The 1,078-nt window shown below is 34.7% G+C and overlaps 1 protein-coding gene across 1 annotated transcript in view; it reads right to left on the bottom strand.

Annotated features, from left to right (window-relative positions):
* Positions 1 to 549: 549 nt before the first annotated feature.
* The window catches only part of LOC107663148 (cell division cycle 5-like protein), a 13,187-nt gene continuing 12,658 nt past the window's right edge, over positions 550 to 1,078 (bottom strand). The window contains exon 13 of the mRNA XM_016453308.1: positions 550 to 822. Coding sequence (XP_016308794.1) covers positions 565 to 822 — 258 coding nt within the window. The 3' untranslated portion in view covers positions 550 to 564. The remainder of the gene's footprint in view (positions 823 to 1,078) is intronic.

Consider the following 1,078-nt stretch of genomic DNA (forward strand, 5'->3'; position numbering starts at 1 on the left):
TTCAAAAATATGGAATATTACAATATAGCTAGGTTTTATTTTAATGTGTTTTTTTTTTGTTTTTTTTTACAAAATTTTATTTGATTTGTTGCGGCAGACCTGCTTTTTATTATTATTTTTTTATTAGAATATAATTTTTTCCCATAAAGAAAATGAAATTAGCATTTTCTAAATCCAATTAATTTAAGAAATAATTTGAAGATTTGTTCGAATCATCAAAATCTATCAAAAGCCCTATTGAAAAGTAATGACAGTGAAGTAAATGTGCTTGGAATAAAGCCACAGTGCATCTTAAGTGTCCTAAATAGGCATAATTTTCTTAAATTCATTATGCAAAAATATGACCTGGACATTTCTAAATGTCACTCTTCTAAATAATTGCCAGGTCACACTGAACCTGTACCTGCAGAATAACAAAAGCTCCAGAGATTCACTCAGAATTTGAATGACCTCTCCAGCCGTCTACGTGTTCCCACGTATAATTTAATCATATCATTTAAGAATAAATCCTTCTCAGATTTTCCTACATGATAAAAAAGAAAAAAAAAGTGGGGGGTCTAACAATTAAAAGCAGCAAACCTTTTTGAGCTCTTCCTCAGTCACCTTTTCGTAGGGGGTTTTCTCCAGGAAAGCGATGTGCTCGCCATTGTTGGAGCTGGATCCCATTCCTTTCCCCTTCTTGGCCTGAGTGTCGCTGAAGGGGTGATGCAGACAGTCGAAGTGGATCATGGTGATAATTTCTTTCTTAATGAGTTCTTCAGCCAGCTGCAGGTCCGTCAGCGGCGGCTCCACATTATGAGGCCGGAGTATCGTCTCATTCACCTGAACACACACACATACAGCAGCATTAATTTAGACTTCATCTCATGGTAGAGTACATCCCTTTAAACTATACAAATGTACTATTTCTTATAAAAACTTTCTTGGAAAAATGACTATGAGCACCTTAACTAGTCTAGAACAGATTTTCTTACACATTGCAACAACTAATCAAGTTCTGCCCCACATTACTTTACTCTGTAATATAAGTTTTTCAAATGCCAGTATGTGGGAGTGTTTTTTATTAAACTACAACTAT

The sequence above is a fragment of the Sinocyclocheilus anshuiensis genome, unplaced genomic scaffold (genome assembly GCF_001515605.1).
Source record: "Sinocyclocheilus anshuiensis isolate Anshui unplaced genomic scaffold, SAMN03320099.WGS_v1.1 scaffold767, whole genome shotgun sequence".
Classification (NCBI taxonomy): domain Eukaryota; kingdom Metazoa; phylum Chordata; class Actinopteri; order Cypriniformes; family Cyprinidae; genus Sinocyclocheilus; species Sinocyclocheilus anshuiensis.